Source organism: Meleagris gallopavo, chromosome 14 (genome assembly GCF_905368555.1).
Source record: "Meleagris gallopavo chromosome 14, MGAL_WU_HG_1.1, whole genome shotgun sequence".
Taxonomy (NCBI): Eukaryota; Metazoa; Chordata; class Aves; order Galliformes; family Phasianidae; genus Meleagris; species Meleagris gallopavo.
This window is the reverse complement of record NC_139417.1, coordinates 7,043,666-7,068,598: the sequence shown is the minus strand read 5'-3', so window position 1 is coordinate 7,068,598 and position 24,933 is coordinate 7,043,666. Positions and strand designations below refer to the sequence as shown.

At 38.6% G+C, this 24,933-nt stretch overlaps 3 protein-coding genes across 6 annotated transcripts; 2 read left to right on the top strand and 1 right to left on the bottom strand.

Moving 5' to 3' along the window:
* The first annotated feature begins 338 nt into the window (after positions 1-338).
* ACTR8 (actin related protein 8) lies at positions 339-7,814 on the top strand. Of its 2 annotated transcripts, none has more exons than XM_085236274.1 (13): positions 339-787; positions 881-1,051; positions 1,292-1,402; positions 1,655-1,759; positions 2,615-2,788; positions 2,917-3,010; positions 3,767-3,899; positions 4,216-4,369; positions 5,105-5,200; positions 5,622-5,762; positions 6,202-6,466; positions 6,573-6,665; positions 6,772-6,914. In XM_085236274.1, exons 1-12 carry the CDS (start codon positions 671-673, stop codon positions 6,614-6,616), a joined length of 1,605 nt encoding a protein of 534 aa, XP_085092400.1. In that variant the 5' UTR covers positions 339-670; the 3' UTR covers positions 6,617-6,665; positions 6,772-6,914. The 2 variants fall into 2 exon arrangements, with proteins under 2 accessions (XP_085092400.1, XP_085092399.1); XM_085236273.1 differs by lacking the exon at positions 6,573-6,665 and adding an exon at positions 7,535-7,814 and having other exon boundaries at positions 345-787; positions 6,772-6,935.
* Positions 2,031-11,294, bottom strand: LOC146543408 (uncharacterized). 2 transcript variants are annotated; one of them, XM_085236275.1, is made up of 4 exons: positions 10,465-11,294; positions 9,300-9,399; positions 8,361-8,464; positions 2,031-2,243 (listed from the first exon to the last, which is right to left on the bottom strand). In XM_085236275.1, the coding sequence occupies exons 1-2, from the start codon at positions 11,038-11,040 to the stop codon at positions 9,313-9,315; spliced, it is 663 nt and encodes a 220-aa protein (XP_085092401.1). In that variant the 5' UTR covers positions 11,041-11,294; the 3' UTR covers positions 2,031-2,243; positions 8,361-8,464; positions 9,300-9,312. The 2 variants fall into 2 exon arrangements, 1 of the variants encoding a protein (XP_085092401.1); XR_014886487.1 differs by having other exon boundaries at positions 2,034-2,243; positions 11,086-11,294.
* CHDH (choline dehydrogenase) lies at positions 10,572-23,331 on the top strand. 2 transcript variants are annotated; one of them, XM_003210061.5, is made up of 9 exons: positions 10,572-10,711; positions 14,441-14,589; positions 15,230-16,036; positions 16,476-16,627; positions 17,141-17,270; positions 17,948-18,082; positions 20,519-20,661; positions 21,365-21,467; positions 21,923-23,331. In XM_003210061.5, exons 2-9 carry the CDS (start codon positions 14,523-14,525, stop codon positions 22,339-22,341), a joined length of 1,956 nt encoding a protein of 651 aa, XP_003210109.3. In that variant the 5' UTR covers positions 10,572-10,711; positions 14,441-14,522; the 3' UTR covers positions 22,342-23,331. The 2 variants fall into 2 exon arrangements, with proteins under 2 accessions (XP_003210109.3, XP_085092398.1); XM_085236272.1 differs by lacking the exon at positions 14,441-14,589 and having other exon boundaries at positions 10,574-10,711.
* The last annotated feature ends 1,602 nt before the right edge of the window (positions 23,332-24,933 follow it).

Below are 24,933 nucleotides of genomic sequence, written 5' to 3'. Positions count from 1 at the left end.
TTAAAAGGTTTTAAGGAACCTTTACTGGTCCTTGCTGTGTTTTTATAATATTAATGATGTGCTAAAAACACTTCTAAAATGCAGTTTAAGGTGGTTTTTTTTTTTTTACAGTCCTTTCATTTTAAAAGACTCACTTCCTTAAAGCCCGATTGTGGGTTCTATAACATGCCCACTTCATAAGCACTCATGAAACAACTTCCTTCTATTCTCAAGACACATGCATATTCTGTGCAAACACTCAGGACACTTCCAATAGAATGAGGTTTCATTTTCATTACAGGAAGAAAAGCTGCTCGGTAACACTGAGCACTAACACACAAGTTATTTTCTTCACAGCAGTCACTGCTTTCCTGCATGGGCTGCGACTTCTAATCTGCGACAATTGTTTGGTCGATGGGAGCGGGCAGAACCCAGACGGAGCTAACTTCTACGAGGTGCCGCTTTCAGTTTTTCACGTAGTTTTTCTAACAGCCTCCAGCAGCTAACTATCGCCTCCAGCAACGCCCCTTTGTTACCAGCGGGCCCACGAAACGCGTCGGCTTCCGCCTGCTGCTCGTAGAGAAGCTCGTACCGGCCGAGCCGTCCGGGGGGCGGTGCCTCCCGTGCTCCCGCCCGTTCCGCCCCGCTCCGCCGCCGGGTCCGGCTCGTAGGCGCCAGGCGGGCCGGGAAAATGACCCAGGCGGAGAAAGGCGAGACGGAGAACGGCAAGGACAAGGAGCGCGAGCGAGAGCAGCGCGGCGGCAAGCGGCCCATCGTTCCCGCCGCCGTGCCCGAGTCCCTGCAGGAGGTGAGGCCGCGCCGCCCCTTTTAAAGGCCCGGCCGGGGACGGGAGGGCAGCGCCGCGGGGCGGCCGCCCACCGCCCGCGTTTTGTGCTTGCAGCAAATCCAGAGCAACTTCATCGTGGTGATCCACCCCGGCTCCACGACCCTGCGCATCGGGAGGGCCACGGACACGCTGCCCGTGGGCATCCCCCACGTCATCGCTCGGCGGCACAAGCAGCAGGGCCAGGCGGCATACCGGGACAGCTGGCTGCTGCGGGACGGCCTCAATGTAAGCGGCACCGCGGCGCCCCGGCCGGCCGAGCGCCGTTCGCGTTGTGCGGGGCGCGTGGTGTCCGTGTGTCGTGATGGCTTTGGCACGGAGCTGCTGGGACCTCCGATGCACAAACCTTCCCTCCGTCCCGCGATCTAGTAACCTCAGCAATGAGTTCGCAGTCTAATTTAATTCACTATTACCAGTTTTCAGTCTGCGCGGCAAGTGTTTATGATATGTGCTATTTCTGTTGCTTAGAAACCTGAAAGTACAGAGCAGAGACAAAATGGCCTAAAAATGGTGGACCAAGCAATATGGTCCAAAAAGATGTCAAATGGTGCCAGACGTATCCCAGTGTCACCTGACCAGGTAACTCCTCTTAAAATTCTAATAAATTGTTTGTGTTCTCATGCGGTGTAATGCTATGTTTTGCTGCATAAAAAAAGATATTCTGTATAAAGTATATATGAATAGTGTTATTGCGTCCCTTACCTCCAAAGATCTAAGAAGATGAAGGTTTAAAATGGATTTTCAGCGTGCATTGTCGGGGGTTGACTGTTTGTTGCTTTCATGCACAAAAAGTGTCTGGTAAAAACAGTGTTTGATTTGATTACATTTCAGGCCAGGTCATACAACAGACAGATGCGGCCAGCTATTTTAGATCACAGCTCTGGGGCCAAGTGGACAAACACCTCTAATCATCCTGAGTTTTTGGTAGGAGAAGAGGTAAGATTCATTTCCTACCTGAAATAAGGCTTAGTGTTATCCTTCAATACAGCTGTGTATTGAAGAGCAATTTGGACTCAATTTAGACTAAGTTTAATCAAACAGAACCTGAGCAGCTCTACGTGGGACTAACTGAATGTTATCGTTCAAGAAGACCAGTTTTCCTCACTTGCCTAGCTAGAAATATATATCTATTTCACAGAATCACAGAATGGCCTGGGTTGGAAGGAACCTCAAGGATTGTGAATCTCCAACCCCCCCGCACCACAGGCAGGGCCACTAACCTCCACATTTAGTACTAGACCAGGTATTTTAAACAGCAGGGAAAGCTGTATCTCTTTCAAAGATTCATGAAGTGTAGTTTTCAAGGATAAGTAAAAGATACGTCTGAATATTCTTAAGACTTTATTCCAATAGTTAGTAGAAGCAGTGGGGTAGATTCATTGTTGCTGGAAGTGGCCATTGCTGCAGGTGAGAACTTTACCTGTGTGGTATAAATCAGATACATGGAAAAGAGGATCAGCACATGGAATTGCTGCTGACTCATTAGGTATTCATGAGCTTTCCAGAGTTTTTACATTAATTTAGCTATTAATGAGATAACAAAAAAGACACTTTTATGTACTTAATGATCTAGAAGTCATTCCATGCTTCTATATCCATGGATATGAAAATTCAAACGATTTAAACCATGTACAGAATGTCTTAATACAGCCCTGCTAAAAAGAAAGCCACCATATTGCCAGCACATTGGTCTCAGTGCTGCTGTACAGCAAGTTCTGCCAGTTTCTGAAATATTTTTCCATTATTTATTATTAATACTGGGAGGAAAATAACTTCATTTCTTATTTCCAGGCACTGTATGTTAATCCATTAGATTCTTACAATATACATTGGCCTATTAGAAGAGGGCAGCTGAATCTCCACACAGGACCTGGCGGCTCCCTCACTGCAGTATTAGCAGATCTTGAAGTTATATGGTCACATGCAATACAAAAGTACCTGGAAATACCACTGAAAGATCTAAAGGTGAGCTATGAACAAGTTTATGAGGGCTGTATCCTATTCTGTAAATCTTATTATGAAGTGCTTGCATCGCTAGGCTCTTATTGAGTGATTATTGCTTGTCTTAACAGATTTTTCATTCTTACCTTCAGTACTACAGGTGCATTTTACTAATTCCAGACATCTACAATAAACAACATGTGAAAGAACTGGTGAATATGATCCTAATGAAGATGGGCTTCTCAGGTAAAACCATATGTAAGCAAGCACTGAGTGATTAATAGCATAAAGACATTGGTTGTTTTTTGTTGTTGTTTTGGGCTGGGTTTTTTTTGTTTTTGTTTTTTTTTAAGGAACATTTTTACAGGCTGGTTTCAGCTTGACTGAGACTCTCAGCTTTCATCTTTTGATGAAACCGTTTCCTCTTTTAAAGGGGAGAAATAGCTGGCTAGCATTGAAACAATTTTGTTGTTTTCTTCTATTTTTTTGGCTGGAAGGAGACAGAAATATCTACTATTTTTGAACTTTAAGTATGGGCTTGTGATACATATACGAATGTACTCTTATGAAGATAAGAGCGAATTGAAAGGAAAACAGAGGGTGAAATTGGACCTTGTTTTGTAACTATTTAAAGATCCTGTTTAAAATACTAATTGTAATGATACATGATTAAAAACTAGGAAGAAAAAAAATAGGAAAACGTTTCACATGCATCTGGAAACAAAGAGCTTGAATACAAGCTACAAAAATAAACTGGCAACAGTATCCTAAATCTTACAAGATAGGAATGCACAAATGTAGGCATCCATTTTTCTAGTAGCTTTTCTCAGAACACCAAGGGCCTATGGCCTATACAACCCATCTTCATTTAATATAGAATGTTCCAGTGGAGTCGAGGCTATTAGCAGGTTTTAAAAGACATTAAGATGTCCTTTGAGCATCAGAAACATAGCTCTGGAGTTTAGTATAAATTGAATATAAACTTTTTTCTTCCTGTTCTAGGAATTGTGGTGCACCAGGAGTCTGTCTGTGCTACATTTGGAAGTGGTTTAGGCAGTGCATGCATAGTAGACGTGGGAGATCAGAAGACAAGTGTTTGCTGCGTAGAAGATGGAGTTTCCCATCGCAACACCAGGTATCTCTTCATGTGCAGAATTATTACAAGCATGTACCTAATTACTTACCAAAGACTTGACTTTAAAAAATATATATTTTTACATCTAGAGTTGGGGATTTTATTATGAGCTGTTCAATAGGATCATTATGTTACAATATGAGCCTTAAAGAAATGACGTCTAAAAGAAGAAAACAATGGAACTGATACTGTGCTGTACAAACTATTTGGAAGTCACGATCACAGTGCATCTGAAACATTGTTTGTATTCCTATGTATACCACAGTAGTAGGCCAGTACTTTAGAAAATAATAATTCTTTTTTTTCTATGCTTTAGGCTCTGCCTTGCATATGGAGGATCTGATGTGTCAAGGTGTTTTTACTGGCTTATGCAACGAGCAGGGTTTCCGTACAGAGACTGTCAGTTAACTAATAAGTTGGATTGCCTTCTGCTTCAGCACCTAAAGGAGACATTTTGTCACCTAGACCAGGTGAGAAGGCAAAGTGATGTATTTTCCTATTTACCTCTACAGAATGCTGCTTTGGGGAAGCTCTATAGGAATCTACAATTGCTTGCAAATTAAGAAGCGTATAAAATAATCAGAACATGGGGAACAGTTCAGAAGATGCATGATTTATTCCTAGTAGTATGTTTGCACAACACGTGTGTTTTATTTTTAATATAGAATACTTAACTAATAGTCCTAACTAATATATTTTTAATTACTAGATATGGGAGAGCTGTAGGAAATGGGTTTAATGGGCATAGGAAACCAAATACTTCATCCAGTAGAATGCTGGTAGGAGCTGGAGTAGCTTTACAGTTGAAGTATTTGAAACTTACTTTGTTGTTCTTCTAGCTGAAAGGGATCCCAGCTCTTAGAAAGGACATTTATTTGTTCATATTACTGAAAGAAGCCGATAGCAGTTGCATACTTGCTGTTTTTCAGCTTGCTTTGCAAGCTCTGCCACAAGGTCTTGTACTTCTGCATGAACTCTCATAGAGGCTTAAACAGGTAGAAAATTGTTTTGGCAGATCTTGCTACAATAAAAAGATTTTTAAAGGAGTTGAAGAATAGGTAGGTGAAATTCTGAGGCTGAAGAGTTTTGTTACTTTCTGTTATTGGCCACAGTTTAAGTTATGCAGAATTTAAGTTACACATCCTGATAGAGGTATGTAAAAATATTTATTTTTAATACTTCTTTTTTTTTTTTTTTGACTCCAGGATATTTCTGGATTGCAAGACCACGAGTTCCAAATTCGGCATCCAGATTCTCCAGCTCTATTATACCAGTTTCGATTAGGGGATGAAAAATTACAGGTTGTGTTCATTAAATGAACAAGTAGTATATTGTAGTATGCTTGGTGATGGCATTCAAATGAATTGCATTGTGTATGAATGTACCTAATGAGACAGGAGGAGATGCACACCACTTCTAATAACCTTTGATTGTCACTTCAATTGAATGCTACAATGCTTATCCTTCAACTGCAAGGAACTGTGGAAGTTTTTCATGTTGTAACAACATTTGAATTACTTGTACACATTGCTAGAATCTGTGAAGTCTGTGTACAAGTGTATAAGTTTTAAAATACATATGTAAAATTTCTATGAATCTGTTGGAAAAAAGACATATTTTGAATTGCAAAATATTAAGGTAGAACAAACTTTCTTCTCTATATTAAATTCCAATTAGTAAAAATATACATAATAAAATGCCAAATCTCTCATTTTTTTTCAGGCTCCAATGGCTCTGTTTTATCCAGCAACTTTTGGAATTGTTGGACAAAAGATGACAACTTTGCAACACAGGTCACAAGGGGACCCCGAGGATCCTCATGATGAGCATTATCTGCTAGCCACACAAAGTAAGCAGGAGCAGGTGTGTGAATGCTTGTTTGTTTTTCTTTTCCCCACAAAGTATTATTTCATTCAGGAATAAAATAAGGACTCATTACCTCATCTCAGAGACTGAAGTGTTATCTGGGTCAATAGCATAAAAGAAGTCTAAGGAATTTTAGGTATCTAGAAAAGATTAACCTAAACTGTATTTTCAGTCTGAAGAGTCTTCATATTTATGGCATTGATACATCTGATGTATCAATGCCATTGTACATCTGAAAGTAAAACCCTCTCTTTGAAAGTGGGAATCAAAATAAAATTGATACGAAGTAGTAATGTAACGTTTAGCCTTTCTGTGCAAAAACGTAATGCAAAAAGGTAAAGAGGTGATGTTTAGTCATTGTATTGTTCTGTAATCTGCTGAAGATCATCTTCTATTTTTCATAGTTTAACGGTCAACTTATTTCCTTATTTTTAAGTCTTCAAAAGCTACAGCTGATAGAAAATCCATGTCAAAGCCTGGTGCCTTTGAGGGAGATATGAGAGGCCAAGTTACAGATATTTCAGAGAGGATGTACCCCCAAGAAGTTGAACTGGGATCCTCCCAAAGTGACTGTATGATATCTGGAAATGATTCAGAGGAACCTTTAACTGCACACGTGTCCAGAAAAACAGCTGTTTCTCAATTTGAAGGCAAAGCTTTAGGCCTTGACAAAGCCATTCTTCATAGTATTGATTGCTGTGGTAAGAATTACATTGTTATGATTCTGGGAAATATGCTTATCAGCGTGGATTTATGTTAACTACTATATTCTCGGAAAATAATACGTATATCCCTTAATTTTACCAGCTCTAGAGGTACCTGCACTATTCCTTATTACAACTTATTTTTAGATTTCTTGAGCTTGTTTTTGAAGCTACAAGAAGCAAAAAAGTTTTAAAAGTAAGCAATTCTCAGTTTCTATTTGATTTGACTTGCATTAAGTTCTTTATAATAGAAGCATTAACTACTAAAAATATATATTTCTATATGCGTCCATTCGTTCCAGCATCTGATGACACAAAAAAGAAGATGTACAGCTCCATCTTAGTGGTGGGAGGAGGCCTTATGTTTCATAAAGCTCAAGAGTTCCTTCAACACCGAATTCTCAACAAAATGCCCCCTTCTTTTAGAAGAGTAGTTGAAAACGTTGAAGTCATCACAAGACCTAAGGTATACCATTAACTGATAGCTAAATGGTTAATCAACTGTAATTGAGTTCTCTCAATACTACAGATTAGTTGTATTTCTGAGGAGATTTAGGTAATTAGAGGTAAAGCAAGACCATTACTGATATTGATCATGAATATAAAGGCCATATTTCCCAAGAATTAGTGTGGGTCCCTGAAGTTAACACAGTTCCTTGCTGAAAAACAGTTTTTTGTTTTGGTTTGGTTTTTGATTATCAATGTAAAATAAAGTATGGCATAAGTAAGCAATTTTAATTTGGTTTTAATCAAGCAAAATCTTTAAAAATTCAAGTGTGCATATTTTTCAGAGCCTTCAGCCTGCATGCTGAGGGCAAGATATTCATGGGCATGCCTAAAAGTCATATTTAAATCAAATAAAAAAATTGACTTCCTCAAAAACTCTAGATAGTCCTTCCATACTTTTACTACTTTATCATGAAAAGGTTTCTCTTAGATAATTTTCAAAGTTTTTTCTCGTCCTCTCACCCCCATGATTCCAAGTGATGAATACTGTTGGAATAAATAGGATGCAAGGTTTGAGAATCAGACTAGTACTGTGTATAATCCTGTTTTTGGATTTAGGATATGGATCCCCGCTTAATTGCATGGAAAGGAGGTGCTGTCTTGGCCTGTCTCGACACAACTCAGGAGCTATGGATATATCAGCGAGAATGGCAGCGTTTTGGTGTCAGAATGTTACGAGAGCGAGCTGCATTTGTATGGTAACTGATGTGTTTACATAGTTAATTAAAAATTCAGTTCCCTCAAATTTTTTGTTTTTCCAAGGGACTGGAAAAAATATACTGATCTTATGCTGATATTTATCTTAATAAAATTAAATTGAACTGAGATTTTTCCAGTAGCAGTGCAAAAATCTTACAGAGTCCATATTACTTCAGTATTGCTATACTCAATTCTATTTTGAGTTGTGTGCATTGAATTCTGTGTACCTCCATCTCCAGATTCACTATATTTATATGATGTAGATCATATACACACACACATACACACACACACACACACACAACCACATTAAAGTTGCACAGTGAGGGAATATTAGGTATCAAATGCTGAAATGGTAAGTATTAAGCCAAGACTGGGAAGTCTGCAGTCTGTGGGATTAATGTCTTATTACAATTCCTATGCTATTGTTACCCAAAGATGGAATTGTTGTACAAACCATTATTGTGGAAACCACGAAAGGGAGAACCTAAACTTCAGTTGCTGTTGTAGTTTCTATAATAAATTGTATTATTCAGTGGAAAAACATCATTTTCAACTTAAGTATTTTTTTCTTGCTTGTTCTTATCATTAAAAAATTATTAGCTTTTCGTTATCCTTGGTATTTACCTTTTTCCTATTCAAAAATAACAATATAAAACGTGCGTCCCCAATTCTGCCCCCTTACCTTCCTTCCCTCAGCCCCATCCTTCAACCGGGCCTTGCACAGAAGGACAATAAGCCTGGTAGCAGACAGCTGGTTCAGCAGCTGAAAACCAACTGAGCATGCACCTAAAAAGCAATTTATGACTATGAATCAATCATCTTACTCCATAAATGGTGAGCAGCCCAAGAGCCCCTTTGAGCTCTCCTGCACAGCAGCTGGCTTCATGACAGGATCTCCCCCTTGAGGAGGGGCACCTCTTGAGGTTACGGCTGCACAGAGATACATCCCTTATGCCCTGATGTCAAGCTCCCTTGCCAATACAGATCCTCAGTAAGTGTTTTAGGTTTTGTTAGCTTCACTAAGATTCAATCTTAAATTGACTGTGCACATATAATCCCTTAGATATAAACCACTGACAAAGCCTGGGACTAGGAGTGCCACATCTAGGCTCCTTACCTCCATGGTTCAAAGAGATTAGAAAACAAGGGTCCACTCTGAACCTCATGGCTCAGCAGGAGGGCCTTCTGTATGTTTATGTTTAACTCTACCCTCTGCATAGTAAATAATTGAGTGTATCCAGCCACCTTGAATCTTAAGGCACTGTTAAAACACTACATTATATAATGTCAATAAATATATTCTAGCTTCTCTTTTATGAGGGCAGAATAGTGTTTTTGTCCCACCCACGACAACCCAGAAGAACTAGATTTCTTTTACATAGCTAGCACCAACAGCCATAGAGGTTTTTTCTCCTTGTTAACTAATCCTTTGTTACAGAAGTTCTATTTCTTGTTTTATCTTCTGTAACAAAGACTCCAATCACCCTCAAACCAAGCTTCAAATATGTATTTGCAGCTATAAAGTATATTAATACTATTAGAATGCTTAATACAACATAAAACATCAATTAATATAATAGTTACAGGAACACTGAAGTTCAAAAGAAGTGAGTATTCTTACCTCGGTATCAATATCAGCAACCACAGTAGTAATGCCACAAACCACAAGTAGAGCAGAAAGGAGAAAACAAAAATGTTCCAACTGAATTGACTGAGGATTTCTGGGGAAAAAGAAAAAAAACAACAATTGCTTTGAACCAAGTCTTGCATAGGTGAAAAAGCTGTCTCCAGTTAGTTAATTATTGAAGAGATCATTTCTAATGTCTGTATACGGAAAAGAAATTTTGTTAAAAGGTAATGCAAGAGAATTAATAATCACTGATTAATCTCATGCTGACCAAATAAATTTTGTTTAAAAACTGTATTAAAAACGAAGAATATCATCTATAGAAGTGAAATAATGTAACAGTGGAGTACAGCACTGCTGAGAATAACCAGAGTTCTTACACTGTCTCCAGAGCTTGCTGGTCATTCTGTTGATTTTTTCTACTGCGGTAGTATAGGAGAACTTAGGAGAATATGCTTTCAGTGTAATATGATTTAACAGATTACATTTTTTTCTGTGCTTTTTCAAGTACTTCATACTTTTGACACTCATAAAGCAGCATTAAATATTCAAGCCCAAGACTAATTATTGTAGAATTCACTTCTGTCTCTTTTTTATAGACAGTTATATTTGGATTCCACAAAATTCCCGAGTGGTGCTTTAATCTGTTTAATAACTAACTGATTAAATGGATTTCTGCTCTAGGTGTGGCTGTGACAGTACACCCTGCAGATGGCAGCTTATGACCTCGCAGTGTTTGCTTCGGAAGGGAGCAAGTTGGAAGCATTGGTTAGAAAGAGATACTGCTGCTGTATGAGTTCAGGTACTGATGCCTGGAAAGTTACAGGACAAAAATACCAGAAAGCTCCAACAGGTTTAGAAACAGTAGTACTTAATGTTAATGGCACGTCTCCACGCGAGGATTTAGTCTGTTAAAAGTACTTTTTACCAGTAGCTAAACTAAATTCACTACCTCACAGAAACCAAGGAAACTTCTACAACACACATTCACGGATTAAAAGATGACGTTATTATTTAAACTGTGCAGAATTCCCATTTTAAGGCCACGGAATATAGGCGATAATAGGAATACAAGCAGCGATTCTGTGCGGGCAGAAGGTGACACCTTGAAGTGCGATTCCGCTGCTCTCCAAACGCCCGCCGTACGCCTCGCTCTTACCCGCGTCACTACAACTTGTGAGGGCGCGTGAGGCGGACTTCGCCCCGCAGCTGCTCGTCGTGTTTCGAAACGGCGCAGAGTTCCCCCGACGGACTTCTTCCACGACGGCCGAAGAACCACAAGTTCCCGCGGACAGCCGCAGACCGCCTCCCACACAGGCCGCTCCCCCTGCGCTGGGTCAGGGCCGTGTGACGGGATCCAGCCCCGAGTTTCACGGCGCCCGGCCCGCCTCCGCCTCGGGAACAGCGTGAGTGGGACCGAGAGGCACCGACCGAGCCTCCGGGGAGACACGAGGCGGAAGGGCCGGGAAAGGGAGGCAGAGGGAGCGGGGCGGCGGCGGGGTAGGAAGGAGGGGGAGAGAGGGGGAGAGAGGGGGTAAGGCCCCGCTGGCGGACCCCCACACAGGCGGCTCTGTGGTAAACACGGCCCCGATGTGCCACGTCCCACCGCCAGCCTTCCCTGCGAGGCTGGGAGGGAGCTCTGCGGGGCTCGAGCGGTTGCGCGTGCCCTCAGGGCATAGCCGTGCCGACCCCGGGCAAGGGGAGAAGTTTGTGCGTGCAGCAGGGCGAGCTGCATCGGCCTGAGCGCTCCCAGCTGCGGGAACTTCGCACAGCGCTTTACCTCAGGGATTCGTTGCTCCTCCTGCACCTTCACGCGCAGGGTGATGGCCAGGAAAGGCCTCGCCGCTCCCAGGCTCCAGGTGTGCGCTGCTGGGCATCTCCAGCCGAGGGATATTTGCCTCCACCAGAGAAAATGCGGTCATTTTGGCCCTGGTGAAACAGAAGCGGGAGTGGAATATCAGCCAGTGGGAGTTTCCTTGTGGCTTCAATATGTCTGCAGGAGCTGGCGTTCAGGCAGGAGATCCACATACAGATGAGTGTGTGGGTCGTATAAGAACTGTGCATTAATACTAATGTACATATCCAGCTAAGTATGTTTGATTTACACTGACACAAAACAGCTTGAGATTTGACCTCTGCACCTTCAAGCTTTAAAGCACAGAAAATCATGTATCACCTGCACACTGATTCTCATGGTCACTTAAATACTGTTGATTGTCCTCTTCCTACACACTCTTCTCAGGAGAAAAGTGTCTCATAATCTCCCATGGTACTCAGCCACTCCCATTCCAATTTAATAAGTTCATTAATAAAAAAGAAATTTTTTGTTAAAGGAAACTTAAAGGAAAGCATGAATTAACATTTAAGTATGGATGTGATGAATTTATGTGATGGAGTAGATTCAAACCACCACTTTAGTAACATCAAAAGAACATTCATTCTTGCTTTCTTGGCTGGTAATTCACCCTCCTAGTTGATACAGTGGCTATCATAATAACTGTTTGGTACTTATCTTTGATCAGTTTTATTTCCAGTTTTATCAGAGAATTGGAAATCTCTGTTTCATTAATAGTAACAGTGCCCAGAGATATGCAGCTTTTCTAGATTAGCCACCCCATCCACCTACAGCCACTTTGTTATGGTCCATTTTTCAATATACCCTGCTATGCAAGCAAGATATGTAGCCTCTTCCCTTTGTTGTGGTCTTAGATCCCTTTAAATTTAAAATTCCAGGAGTTGAGTTAGGTCCCAGACACACTTCAACTAGTTTTACCAACTTTCTTGCGAAGAAAGCAAGTTGATTTAATCATTAAACAACCCATGCAGTTTCTTTCTTTTTCTTTTTTCCTCCTCCTCTCCTTTTTCAAAAACTACAGGAAAAAAATAAGTTAAGAGACATAGTCACTTCTTGATCATCCTTTAGAAAAATCTCTTTTCACACATAACCCAAATACTGAACTGAGAAATGTGTTCAATGAGGAGCCCCAATCTCTTAAGAGCTCTTCCCACTTTTAGCTACCTAGTGTATGATCAAATATACTGTGCTTACACTGTAGCAATAAAGTTTTCCTGCTGAGGTTCTCCTGCTCTTTATTCCCATAAGAATGCTGTCTGTAAGCTCTTTCAACAATATTTACCTGTAAAATAGATACATTTTTTTCAGGTGAGTTCAAATTTTGAAGCTCTGGTGCAATAAATGAGTATATTTTATGTTGCTTTATGCATTTCTGCAGGGCTCTTTGCCAACTGATAAGAAACCTTTTATTACAAACACAAAAGGGTACATGATATGAAAGGAACCAGATAAAGCCTTCCAGTAATATCCAGTAAGGCCTAAAAGGCACTGGTTTTTTGGTGGTAACTACAGAGCATTTTATTAGAATTGGGCTATTTAAATCATCCTATTTCTACATGTTTTACTTTGGCAGCCATCACAATATTTAATAGAGGTGGCCATAAAGTACCATCCTGTGTGAATTTTATACATGGTGTGCCCAGCAAGTCGCAGACAGTTGTACCTACTGAGATAACTTGTTTTTTTACAGTTATGGGAAGGAAACCAACCAAAACCTACTTTTATTGAAATGGATTTTTGGAAGATGACATGGACAGTGAATTCTCCCCCTCAAAAGAGCAAGTTAAAACTAAGGGAAAGTTTAGAAAAATAACTTACTAGGTTAAATTTTGCTGAAGTTATTCTGTTCAAAGAAAGACTCCTGCAAATTTCCCCAAGACTGTAAATGAATTTAAACAATGATAAAACTGTGTATGCACTTAGAGCTGAACAGATTACTAGAGAGCAAAGAATCATCATGTTCTAGTTTCAGAAAGAGAAAGCAATGATCCCTTCAATATAAGTTTGAATTGCTCTGTGAGTTTCAAAGTTTCCACATGTAAGAGCCTCTCAACTAATTAGCTTTTTAAAGGGTCTGCATTTCAGTAATATTGTCATAGAGTAAGGCAGGACAGAAACAGTACTGAAATGTCAGCGTTGCTTTTGGAATGTTATTTTAGTTAACATCTTCAGAAGCTCAATAGCTGCTGCTTGTGCTGTAGCAAACCAAAGAACTACAGTCTCTGGGCACTACCCTCAGGTCTGTGACACAAAGTAACTCCAGCTGAATGTGATTCTAGGGATTCTGCACAGTTCACTCTTTTTATCACCAACAACTAAGTAGGTCATGGCTGTTAGCCAGCAGTCTGGTTAGGAGGCACAATAATATTTAATGGCATTATAGATTTTATGCCAAAATCAATAGGCTAACGTTTGTTCCAGAACATGGAAACTCTTCCTGTCCAATTAGTAAACATCTTTAGGATCAACATCAGAGGAATTCTGCTTCTTCAGGAAAGAAGTTCAAAACATTATCTCATAATGAATCACATATAGGAAATAAAAAGGAAAAGAAAGAAAAAGAAAAATACCTTGCATCTTTCCCAGATTAGCAGGGCCTAAGCCCATAGCGTAGTAAAATCCCGTGTAAGCTATCTGCTTTTCCTGAAACAACAAAATCTACAACCTGCCAGTTCTGTAAGTCAATCACATTTTCCTCAAATTGTAACCATCTTCATTATAAATAAACCAAAACACATAAAAACCTTTCTGTCTTTCTCTATTGCAACACAAGAAATCATCAAACTCTCTTCCCCTAAAGTAATCCTTTTAATATTCTCCACCTGTAAAAATACCCTCCTACCTTCAGCTGGGATCCACTTTGAGTTAGCCCTGTGAGAATCAGGTGTGTGAACTACTAGGCTAAACTGCTATCACACACAGATGTGTGTTCACATTCACGTTCTAGAAATTTCAGGATTTGTACAGCGTTCTTAGTGAAAAAGATTGTGCTTATTCCCATACTTTCCCCAAGGAAAAAAATGTGTTTGATATCATACATTACAGTGTAAATAAATATGGTTCCTTATGGAAGACTTACGATCATTTGTTAGAGATTGCATCTAATTTTGCCTTGGATCCTGGAACTTGTGTGTGCTTTCACAAACTTGAGAGGTCTCTCTCACAAAAACTATGTTGCTGTCTATAGAATCTCCAGCAAATCCTTAGGAGCCACGGGCTAGGAAAAATTAGTTTTTACAAGCCTAGGATATCTAACTGTTTTTACTTATTGTTTGTACAGGAGTAATGGTTTCAAAGGGAGAAAGCAAGAGAAACACATTTCAAACTGGCCTTACTTATGACTTACGACTTAAAAATGAGCTATGAAAATCTTGCCTGAGCACACAGCTAAACCTGTGTTGTTTGCAAGGTCGTCAGGCTTTTCTGAAGGTAAATAATTGCCATTCCTATCAAGCATCAGGACCTGGAAGTATCACATCATAGTTGTATTCATAGTGCTCCTGCAGGATCTGGTTTCAATAACAAGGGAGAAAGCCACAGATGTACAAGTGTTGCCTTTACCTACATTAGGAGACATTCTTCAAAAACTGTAGTTCTGTATTTCCAGCTGAATCCTTTCCATGGTTATAAACTGACTGCAATACTACCACATAAATTTTTAGGGGAATTTATGCAATTGTTGTTTTTCTTAAATTCTTGTCCACTAAAGGCAGATAAAGAGAGACTACCAGGTAAGCAGAGGTTTCTATCCTTCATGGTTTTGGCAAATACTTGAAGATGTGCTTCAGGTATTTATCTCATGAACCCAAAGGAAAGCAAAATTGGACTGCTTATAATACGAAGTAGCATGCCACTCAAATGGTGCCAGTAGTGCATTAAAAAAAGACAGTAAGTTTCAGAGTAAATGTTTGTTGTCTTATTAGCATTGTAGTTAAACTTTTGGATAGTGAGAATGAACAAAATACAGCATTTTTACCTGAAAGTGATAGACATTTTAGAGGTTGTACACGGCACTAATTATTACATTTTAATTTGGAGTTTTGTTTGTTTGTTTGTTTGTTTTTCCTAGGGCAAAACACTGGATTTTCTTCTAACTCTGCAAGAGTAGTGTTATTAGTTAAGATGTCCTACTTAATCAATGGAGCTAAACATTGCAGTCCTGTGAATCAGATTCACAAAGTAACAGGAGCTCTGTTTAAAGCACACCTATTAAGAAACACATGGGGCATCAAGGAGCAACAATTAAAAATCTCATGTGCATTATCTCAGCTTAGTTCTGAAAAGGCAAACTCTTATAATTATGTCATTGTTGGAGCTGGATCAGCAGGGTGTGTGTTAGCCAACAGGCTGACTGAAGACCCTCACAGTACTGTACTGCTTTTGGAAGCAGGCCCTAAAGACACCCTTTTAGGTAGTAAAAGACTACTGTGGAAGATTCATATGCCTGCTGCATTAACTTATAACCTCTGCGATGAGAAATATAACTGGTATTATCACACAACTTCACAGAAGCATATGGATAACAGAATTATGTACTGGCCCCGAGGAAGAGTGTGGGGTGGTTCCTCTTCTCTCAATGCAATGGTATACATTCGTGGGCATGCAGAAGATTATAATCGATGGAGCAGAGAAGGGGCTGTAGGATGGGACTATGATCATTGCTTGCCCTATTTTAAGAAAGCGCAGACACATGAGCTGGGATCAGATCAGTATAGAGGTGGAAAAGGACCTCTTTATGTGTCAAGGGGAAAAACAAACCATCCTCTTCATCAAGCATTCCTGGATGCAGCCCAGCAAGCTGGGTATCCCTTCACAGATGATATGAATGGTTATCAACAAGAAGGATTTGGCTGGATGGACATGACTATACACCAAGGTAAATTGTAAAGGCTTCATTAAGGAATTTGTGTTTCTGACCCACCAGAAGTACTGAAATAATTTTAGAATACAGACATAATCTGCACTGAATGCTTTTTGGTTGTTTGGGTTGATGAACAGCTACCAAACTCTAAACTTCCCCTAAGCATTTCACAGCAGCTTGCTGTTAGTCTAGTGTGTATTTCATTTAAAAATGTTTTGGCATGCAGATCTTGAGTTAAAGGTAAATTTGGGATAAGAGGATTTTTAGGATTTCAGAATGTTTTTGGGAAGTTTGTTAAAATAAAAGATCTAGTTAGTATATATCCAATAGTATTGCTTTGAACACTACAGAGGAATGCTTTTATTGTATAAACATCCTGCTATTGGTATTGGTGAAAATCTTGAAGAGAACTTAGTACAACTATTTTGATTTTAAATTTAAGTTTATATTGCAGGTAAAAGATGGAGCACAGCTAGTGCTTACCTTCATCCAGCTATATCACGTCCCAATTTGTCAGTTACTGAGAAGACGCTTGTAACAAAGATCTTGTTTCAAGGAACAAAATCCATTGGTGTTGAGTATGTGAAAAATGGACAAAGGGAAAAGGTGAAAGATTTATACTTTCCAGTATGAAAGACATTATTCATAGCCAAACTTATAAATAAATAAATAAATAAAACAAGTAGGTATGTAATACAAGTGATGCCTTACTCTGTAAAATGTCAGCTTCCAGTGTATGATTCTTTGTGAGTTATTTACAGTAGGTGATACTTCAGTTGTATTGATTTAGAGATAACAGTATTTTCAGAACTGTTCTTCTGAAATACCAGCATTTCATCACACTCCAGTTTACAGAGATAATATAAGTGTAGGTTCCACTTGAAACATTACACGGTGCTCTTGCGTAATATCAAGCCACAGCTTGTCTGCTCATATTGAAAGCTTGATCATTTCTCCTTAAAGAAACTTGTCGCAAGATAGTAATACATTTAGAATAAGAAAAATGTGAGGGTAAGAAAAATGTGAGTGATCTCAGTCAGAATTGTATCTGAGTTGAAGCTCATTTGCATTCAGATCAAGCTTAATAACACTAGGACTTATCTGCTCATTTCATTTTAGGCTTTTGCCAGTAAAGAAGTTATTTTAAGTGGAGGTGCCATAAATTCTCCACAGCTACTTATGTTGTCTGGGATTGGCAATGCAGACGATTTAAAAAAACTGGGAATCCCTGTTGTATGCCACCTTCCTGGTAATCTTCAATTTCTTTCAACCTTGTATCTTGCTAAGGATTCAGTTCAAAGTCTATTAAATTGAACAAATTCATTAATTTTGGTTGTCTTTATGTCAGGTAATATGGACTGAAATCAACAGCGTTACAAATCAGTGGAAACATGGATTGATTTTGGAACTGAGCAATGCCCCCCTACAGTTTCTCCACCATTTGATAGTGTAAAAAGCCTTTCTGAAAAATGCTACTAAGCGGCTTTAAAATAAAGCTGCATACTAATAATTTAGAATTTTGGACAAGGGGTTTTGATCCACAAGAGATTGTATCAACTGTCACTGTCGTATATATTAAAATATGGAAAGAACAACATGAACTTCTTTGAACTAGAAAATCTAATACTCTACTCAGCAGTCAGATCTGGCAATTTTAGAACAAATGATATGTCTGCCATTCACCTTACTATTTTTGTTCTAGTTATGCTATGTTTATTTAAAACCCGATTGTGACATGAGCAAAGGGCTGATGATGTGATGCGTAGTCTTGGTACTAGTCATCATTGCCCTTGTAAGAGGTTGGGTTAGTTTCCATTTATGCTGTTTTCTGGTAGCAAATTTTGAGTATAATTGTTCTATGTGACATAACTTTGTTTTCTTTTTCCTTTCTTCTCCTTCCTGCCCCCTTATAAATCTTTTAATCAGGAGTAGGCCAGAACCTTCAAGATCATTTAGAAGTCTACGTCCAGCACAAGTGCACGAAACCTATTACTCTATATAGTGCACAAAAACCACTTAACATGGTGAGGATTGGTCTAGAATGGCTTTGGAAGTATACAGGTATGAAACAAAATATGCAATTCTATCAGTGATTGCTTTAGAATTATTAAAGCTTTTTATCTGTGAATTTTGAAATCTGGGATCCTTCATATAAAATTATTTCATATCTTCTAAACTAACTGGAGTTTGCAAAGGGCCTGAAAGATTACTTTTTTTTTATAAATCAAAATATTTTGAAGTAGTTATTAGTTATTATGTTTTAGATATCAAGTGAGGTTTTTATACAGTGTTGTTTAACACACATGGATCTCCATTTAAGAAAAACTTTTACATCCTGGTGACACTGAGAAAAGCTTTGTTAAAAAATAGATTTTGCTTAGATAAAAATGTGCTGTGAACTGAATTATTTTTCCTGATTCTTGTCACAAAATATTTATTTTGTTGCTCCAGGCAGAATCCTTCAGAGTAACTTTTGTTAAAAATGGCACTCTCATTTTATAATAATCCAGCTTTATGTTATAATAATCCAGACTTTAAAAAGAATCTATCAAAGTAATCCTTGAAATCATTAAAATAGTTTGGCCAAACTCAAAGCCTTCATCTCCTGCTGAATCATTATGTCAGTAGCTGGCCCAAGGTGATGACTTATGCTGCGTATGTGTGGCATTTACCATGGGAGTAATGGTCACGGAGGGATGAATCATGGTTTTAAATGGATCTGAAAATAACATAATATGAGGGACATAGTAGTCTCTTCATTTTCCCCTTCAGGGTAGGCACTGTGGATGTCTTTGCCTATTACATGTGACTGATGGGATAGCTATGCTTCTTCTCTTGAAGCATGCAGTGCAATGATATCAGGATGCTGTAGCTGGTTCCCTCTACATCTGGCAGAGTCCCAGTATTGAATCTGCCTCTGCAGTTAGACTGTAGGCAGTGCTTCTGCCAGTTATACTGTGGTAACAGCAACATCTCACTATCAAATAATTGGAATTTCCAAAGTTATAGAGAATTACATTTACCTAGTGATTAAGAAGCAGGTGAAAGTGATATATACTGTTTCCACTGCAAGCTGTTCCTGAAATGTTTGTATTTGTTGCAATTTTCACTGTATATATGAATTGTGAGGGCTGCTCTGAAAGTAATGCCTCCTATTTTGTGATGTTGGCCCATGATGTCAGAGGCAGATTTATGGTAAGGCAGTAGATGTTGAATCTTCCCACCAGTATCCTGTGACATTTTGTTGCTGTGTGACAGATGGCAGCAGAGGGGCAGTCTAACAAAAATGAAAGAAAGCAAACACATGTAATTGAATTCTTCTATGTGGAAAAAATGGCACTCAGTGGCCTTCACAAATGCTTGCTGAATGTTTACAGAGACTGAACAGTGGATGTTAGCACAGTGAGGTGGTATGTGGTGCATTTAGTGGCAACAACAATGTGAAAGATAAGCCACATTCTGGATGGCCATGCTCAGTTCCCACCATGAAATAAAGAGCACCTCAACCAGCTCATCTGGATTACAACCAGGGATCTGTGTAAAGAGCTGAATATTGACTTCAAAGTATTGAAAACAATGATGGCAATACTGGAATGTCATAAAGTTTGTGCTGGGTGGGGTTCCCATGAACGCTCACACATGAACAGAAAGACCGCATGCAATTTTGCCAGATCCCATTGAAACAATACATGGCTGAACGTAACAATTTCCTGGATCACATCAGTACCAGTGACAAGATGCTGTGTCACCACTATGAGGTGGAGTTAAAACAATAGTTCATGAAGTGGCAACATGTGAATTCCTCACTGAATAAAAAGCTCAGGATGCAGCTCTCAGTGGGTAAAGTTACGTGCAGTGTATTTTGGATGATATTTATAGATTTCTTGGAACACAGACAAACCGTATCTGACTGCTAGATCATGATGTGGGATAAGCTGAAGACTTGAACTTCCAGAGTCAGGCCAGAGAAAAAGACAACTTTCTCTTGCAACATTAATGCCAGGCCCCACACCAGTCTGATGACAGTGGAGCACATTACCCATTTTGACTGGACTGTCCTACCACACTATCCATATAACCCAGATTTGGCACATTCTGACTTCCATCTATTCAGGCTGATGAAAGATGGGCTGCATGGGCAACATTTTCCTAGCAATTACACAATCATAGCAGTTGTGAAGCAATGGGCCATCTCTGCTGGTGCAGATTTTTACAAGCTTGGCATGCAAGGTCTTGTTCATCATTGGTGAAAAAGTATTGCTAATAGTGATGACTACATACTGAAAAAAAAAAGTGTTTTGTATCTGAATTTTTTTCTCAGTCAAGTAGTGTTACTGCACTTTTTGTATCCATTGTAGTTTCTGTTGAAATAAATAGGAGGCATTACTTTTGGAGCAACCAACATACTATCTATAGTAAAACAAGTTAAAAAGAAATAGGTTTCTTGCTTTTCTGAGGTCTTGTAATGGCATTTTATTGCTCATTTTCACTCCCTAGGTGAGGGAGCCACTGCCCACTTAGAATCTGGTGGGTTTATCCGAAGTCAGCCAGGAGTTCCTCACCCCGACATTCAGTTCCACTTTCTCCCTTCTCAGGTGATTGATCACGGTCGGGTTGCTTCCACGATGGAAGCTTACCAGGTGAGGTTTTTAAAAACTTATTGCAGTAATGTTCTATAGTCCCTATAGGAAGTAGATTGATCTTTTAGTGTGGTCATTGTGATTTGGCTTTATGCTGTGAAATACCTTTTACAGCATAAAGAGCTGACTAAACCTCCTACATTGGGAAAAAGTAAATGACAATTATTTGAAATTGCTACTAAAATTATGCTGCTTTTTTATCTCTGTAAATGTGTTTAAGTAATTGCACTATTGAAGTGCCATAGTACTGTTCATTGGACACTGTTGTGCTAGATGTACAAAACTAAACCAAGGTGTTCTCAGTTCCCCTGCAGTTTAGGCAGAGGTGTAAGCTAGATTATAAGAAGCTACTCATTTATTTATTGGCACAAATCCAACCTCATTTTTAAAATGTCATTCTGATCCAAAAGTCTGTGCTAATGGTAAGGAACTGTTCCTGAATATACATCATCTTCTTGCTGATCTCTTCAGTGGTTATAGTAATTTGATCTGATTGCATTAGAATGCTGTGCTACTGCTAAAGTGATTGTACTTTAAATTGGAAAAAACCAGCTGTAAGTTGAAAAGACAGGTACATTTCTCTTTCTTACAGAATATCGTATTTAATTTGCAAAGTCTGTCCGAATTGAAAAAGAAATAGAATGTTCTAAATTTGGAAATATGTCTGGTGGGATTTTGTCATGAGTATAGAATGGGTTTGCAGGTCCATGTAGGACCCATGAGGAGTGCAAGTGTTGGCTGGCTAAAGCTGAAGAGTGCAGATCCAAAGGACCATCCTATCATTGAGCCTAACTACATGTCGGAAGGTAAAAGCAGCTTCTCCATCCTTGATGACAACTTATTTCCTGCCTGATACAGTAGCAGATTTTCACATCTACTTGAAATCAGTTCAGAAGTGAAGGTTGGTGGATTGTCAGATTGTATCAAAGAGGCCACTGTCCAAAATACTGGGCAGATACGAAGAATTTCTTTATGGGAATGCAGTCAGAGACTGTGGGTATCGCAAAATAAAGAGCAACTTTTCATAACTCACCTATTCCCTTGTGCATGCAATATATGTAGCTATTTTGCTAGTGAGTATAAATCTATGAGATTTGTTCAAAATGTTCTACTTTTGCTTTCAGCAATAAGTGAGGGACTTCCCCTGTATCCTTCTCTCTTTTCTGCTATTTTCTTTTTTTTTTCTTTTTCTTTTTTTTTTCTTTTTTTGTTCTACTATGTTAGACTGTACTTAGAGCCATCTTATTTTCTCTCCATGCAGAAAGAGACATTTGGGAATTCCGCCAGTGTGTCAAGTTGACCAGAGAGATCTTTGCTCAGAAAGCTTTTGAAAAATTTCGTGGACCTGAAATTCAACCAGGAAACAATGTTCAGTCTGACAAAGAAATAGATGCCTTCATAAGACAGAAGTCTGATAGTGCTTATCATCCTTCTTGCACTTGTAAAATGGGTCAGCCTTCAGATAGCGCCGCTGTTGTTGATCCCCAAACAAAAGTAATTGGTGTTGAAAATTTGAGAGTAGTAGATGCCTCAATAATGCCCAGTATAGTCAGTGGGAATTTGAATGCCCCTACTATTATGATAGCAGAGAAAGCTGCAGATATAATTAAGGGGCTCCCATCACTTCAGGAGAAAAATGTTCCTGTATATACGCCCAAGACCTTGGAAAAACAACGATAAACATTGTTGTCATCCTTTCACATTTTTGCCACTTAGATTTTCATCTGTGTGTTTGTATCTCAATTGGAAGGGCCAACAAAATAAATGCCATAGAAAAATACACATCACAGTAAAGCAGCTATTAATTTGGTCCATCCTGTTATATAAGATTAGATTGTTGGTTTTTTTTTAATCAGTTGGCTCAAGCTGTTTATTTTACTATAGAAAAATTCCTTATGATATGTCTTATTATTTAAAGGAAGAATTTGAACTGTTTTGAGATTATTACCAAGATTACAGCTACTCAGTAATTCCCACATTCTGAAAAGTAATTGCAAGCATTTATGTACTTACAGGCCAAACTAGTAGTAAGTGTCAGAATTCATAGAAGAGACACTTAACATGTCCAGAATTTGTAAGATGTGTTTTTTATGGGAAGAATGCATAATTTACAAATCTTTACTAGAAGTTGGACTTTACCATACTTAGCACTCTTAACTTAGAAAAAAAAGACATAAAATACATTTATCAAAAACTTTTTTTTTTCCTAATAAATGCAGAAATAGAACTGATATTTATAAAAACATATTGGAAAGCTGGACTTTCCCCTTGCTTTTTTTTTTTTTTTTTCAAGAAACACAGTAGAATTCAGTTTGCAATTTAAGCTCATTTAGTTGTGCTGCTTTATCTTGTACCATTGTAAGGGATCCACACACCCAATAATTTCCATAAAGTTTCTGATCTTTGCTCAAAGATGAGTGCATGCAAATATACTCAATAGTGTCCAACTATCAATCAAAAATGATTAGAAATATTTATAGCTGAGGTAGCTTTAAAACGGAAGTTCACTCAAAATAACTACATTAAATAAGATATCACTGATATGAGGAGAGATCTTTTTGAATTCAAAGGCAAACGACTTACTCGTATACCAATGCTATACTTCAGTTAGGACTTAAATCTTTGCTAACTATCTTCAAATATGTCAAACAAATACATGATCTTCATGGCTGTTTCTGTGTGTGTCTAACTTACTGGTGCTGAACTGAAAAACAAAGAAACAAAAATAATACACCTAAAGAAATGGAATTCATTAACTGGAACCAAATTCAGTCAATTGTATGGATTTGTTAAGTATTCCAAGCTAACTTCAGACTAAGTAACTATTAATTATAAAGCAAATGCTTCTATACCTTCAGATTGCTCAGTACTTCCCGTGAACAGAATATGCTTTTTTTTTCCCAGAAAAAGTGAAATTTTACACCATTTGAGCAAATTGAAAAGAAAAAAAAATTACAAAAAGGCTGCTGACTCAGATGTTGGCTAGAGGGACAATTGCAGATGTTTAGGGCAGATTTTTCTACCTAGTGCTGCTGCAAAGTAATGATTGGAAGCCCTGCTGCGAGCTGAGGGAAAGGACTTAATTGATCAGAGTATAAGAAATAAATAAAAATTTTGAAGATGGAAGGGGATAGAAGTGAACATCACTCCCAAAGGAAACAGGTAAACCCTTTCTATGTACGACATATATTTGCCTGGAATTTGTGGAACAAAAAGAATATTTTAAGTCAGAGGTGATTGATTGGCTGTATTCGTAAGACAATTCACCTGACACAACTGTGCCTTTAGGGAGAGCATGAATTATGTATAATGTACTACTTTTATAGCAACTAATAGCTTTTATTCAGCAGCTATTCTTCTGAGATCTTCATTTAAAGAGATTCACTATATCTTAGTGTCATCTAGAATATGAGCTGTTAAAGATGTTGAGAATAATACCAGTGATGAGACTCACCTCAGTCCTGTGCACTTGAGAGCGGAAGAAATTTGGAAAGATGTAACAGTGAAGTTCTCGCATTTGCAGATTGACAACATGGGTTTCCAATCTAGACATGCAGCATGGGAATTGTTATTATGCAACTGCGGAGGATTATCTAGTTGCTATATTACATAACTTATTGCTTGAACACACAGAGCTGTCATCTGCCATTATTTCAAGTTCTGAGAGATTAGGAAATAGTGAGGTTAGATAAACATATAGAATTGCATGCGTTTTACATTCACGTGTCTTGCTGCTTTTTGCAATCAAGGTATGCTTTGCTGCATTGTGTAATCAGACAATCAGGCATTTGTTCTGAACCATCATCTTTTGTCACAGTTCTAAACATACAGTCCTTGCAAGTTATTCCCCTTCTAAACATTTGAAGATTTTTTTCACTGCTGTGCAGCTGTAGTTGCCTTATTAATTTAGACCTCACTGCTACAGAACTTCATGGCTCCTTCATGCATTTCCTTTGATGTAGTCCTAAGGAAATTCTTTAGGTATTTGCAAATGTTGTCCTGGGATAATCTTTAGGTAGCAACAAGCAGCCATTAGATTCTCCTGCATTCTGTGTGTCTGCTGGGATTGAATTTCTGTTAAAATTGTTCTTACTCCTAGCAGAGTTCAGTCTGCTAAAGGTACTTAGAACAGATACAAAATGTTCTAATGCGCTCTGTGGAGCACTGGGAGCCTGCAAGTTAAACATCAGCCATCTACACACCTTATGAATGATGCTGATCACAGGACATTATTTAACAAAATATGTTAATGTGTTGGTTAAACAAATATTT